We start from the raw sequence: 2811 nt of genomic DNA on the forward strand, positions 1-2811 counted from the left end.
AGATTATTTCAAAGGCAGTTTAGAACTCTTTATGTGAAAATTTTAATTTTTATGTTTTACTTTTTGACTTTTATTGATTCTATGTGAAATATGAAACAAATTCAGATTAAATATCTGAAACTTTAGACTTATTTTTATTTATTTTGAAGAAGTGTCAAACAAGTATGCATTCTAATTTTTGAGAGTTCCTTTCTGATTAACTTGTTTTATGTTTACAGGTGAGAAAAATACTTCAGATGTTGTACCTAGCAATGATTCTGAAAGAGTCCAGGTTCCCTCTTTTCAACAATCTGAAACTATAACACGAAGAAAAATACTGGAGGGTGGGCTTGGGGCAAGAAAAAGTCAGTGTAAACCAAAGAATAATGACATCACTGGAGAGATGAGATTTACCTTTCATCATGGGAATTCAAATCCTCAAAATGACCATGTATTATCTTCAGGACATAGCTACCATGACTGTACAAGGACAAGCCAGAATGAAGTGGAACATCAACAACCTGAGTCAACCTGTGTAATTCCTTTCTCACCAGAGGAAGATATAACTGATGTTTTAATCAAAGGGCCATCTATTAAAGATAGAATCTCCAGAAGTGACAGGCCAGAATTTCTGATAGTTGGAGAAACAACGGGAAGTAGGCCACTTCCACATACTCAGGATATGGAATTAGTGAGAGCTTATCATCATGTATTACCAGGAACACAGTCACATCTTAAGGTGGATGAGTCTTTCCTTGGTTCTAATGGTCACATAGGTTTGCAATTGGGAGATAATTTGTCTATATCTGATTTGCAAAGAACATCTTCTCCAACGATAGAACACATATCGCCAAAGAACACTGATCATAACAGTCAGTCTATATCTGTAACACCAAGTAAATTTGTCCCTGTGGAAACTAATCAAGAAGAAAACAGAAACACCTCCTCCTGTCCTAATCAGACAGGTATAGAGAATTCTGAAATAATTTCTGTTGATCAAACTGCAAACACTAGTTTAGATTTTACAAGACCTGCATCTCCTTTTGGACTATCAGGGTACATCAAGAGAGGAGTTTATGAGATACTCAATGACAATTGCATTGTGATTCAGATAGAGGATTTTGACTCATCATCAAGTGAGAGTGATATTTCCAGTTCTATTTCCAGTTCTGTTTCCAGTTCTACTTCAAGTTCTACCCATAATTCCACCATGAATTCCTTACCATTTTCCAATTTAAGATTCAATAAACTTATTTTATCTACTCCTGTGACTAGTGACAATACTATAGTCAACAATATAAATTCATCAGCTAGCTTACAAAGTGAAGACACTAATGATTTTATTATACTACCTCACCCACCCTATGAGGCCAGGCTAGGAAGGAGTGTTACCACTCCAGAATTTTCTGATGATAGTGATTCTTGGCCATCTTTGCCTCAGTTTACCATCTTCAGTGATGTTCATAATAACCACCCTAAAGGACTTAGCAAACAACAAATTAACGATTTAACATTAAGAGGTTTTTGTAAACATGATAAATTAAACCACTGCAGAATTTGTATTACACGGTATAAACAAGGCAGTAAGATTCACATACTACCTTGCTCTCATGAATATAAGTATATTGATCGTTGGCTATCTGACAACTCAACTTGTCCTATTTGTCGCCTACATATAATAAATCCTGATGACACAGAAATTCTAATTTGAGTTATGGACTTCAGAATAATAAATTCTTTTAATATTGAATGAACAATAGTCATTTGCTGTCTTCATTTGGGTTTCAATTTTTTTGAAACAGTCATGACCAAAAGCAGCATTGGGCTGAAAGAATTGATATATACTGGGTAACAATCAGCTGAGAGAAACCAAGGCAGGAACCTGGAAGCAGGTGTTGATGCACAGAGGATGGAAGAATGATGCTTAATTGCTTGTTCTTTTTTTTTTTTTTCAACATTTTTATGCAGACACCCTTTACCCGGATTTCCTTATTAGAAGTTTTACTTCTGACATGCATTATTCAGCTGCCTTTCTATCTGTACAAACCATTGGATGAAACCCATAATTTGATATATAGTCACAGGCAAAGATCATACTCTTCTATGGGGAAGAGTCTATGGTGAAGTATCTTTTCTCACATTTTCCTGTTATGGTCATTCATTAAGTGACCATCAACATGTGTTAAGAAATATACTCATGGTGTAATACCGAAAGGCTTGCACTAAAGATGCCCTCTAGAGTTTATTACATATTCTGGATATTAGTCCTTTCTAAATTAAATTTTATTAACTATAGTTTATTTATTTATTTTTTGAAGGTCTATTTTTTTTAAAATTCTTCATTAATTACACTTTATTCAGTTTGTATCCTCCCTGTGGTTTCCTCCCTCCTCCCATCCCAATCAACCTCTTCCTCCACCCTCTGCAAGCATGCCCCTCCCCAAGTCCACTGATAGGGGAGGTGTTCTTTTCCTTCCTTCTGATCCTAGTCAATTATGTGTCATCAGGTATGACTTTTTCTTTATACAGTAACTTTTGTTTGTGTGCTTTTGTTTTGGGGGTTTTTAAGACAGGATTATACTTAACAGCCTTGAGTGCCCTGGACTTACTTTGTAGACAAGGCTGGCCTCAAATTCAGAGATCTGCCTGTTTCTGTAATCTCAAGTGCTGGGCTCACAAGTGTCCACACCATTCATAGTTGAACAATTTTTCTTATGTAACACTCAATGAGCTGGGCCCTCTTCCATTTACCAATGATTGACAAAACACCCTGTAGGCATTCTGCATACAAACCATTTTTTTGAATTATGTATTATCATTAATTTTAAATGT

The 2811-nt window shown here is 35.5% G+C and overlaps 1 protein-coding gene across 1 annotated transcript; it reads left to right on the forward strand.

The window, feature by feature from the left end:
* Positions 1-218: 218 nt before the first annotated feature.
* On the forward strand, positions 219-1690 carry LOC129675463 (E3 ubiquitin-protein ligase RLIM-like; the record flags this gene model as incomplete). The annotated part of the gene is made up of 1 exon (XM_055605466.1): positions 219-1690. A coding segment is annotated over one exon (1472 nt), but the record flags the coding sequence as incomplete, so codon positions are not given.
* Positions 1691-2811: the final 1121 nt, after the last annotated feature.

This window comes from Psammomys obesus, unplaced genomic scaffold (assembly GCF_907164565.1).
Source record: "Psammomys obesus unplaced genomic scaffold, mPsaObe1.curated_primary_1811, whole genome shotgun sequence".
Classification (NCBI taxonomy): domain Eukaryota; kingdom Metazoa; phylum Chordata; class Mammalia; order Rodentia; family Muridae; genus Psammomys; species Psammomys obesus.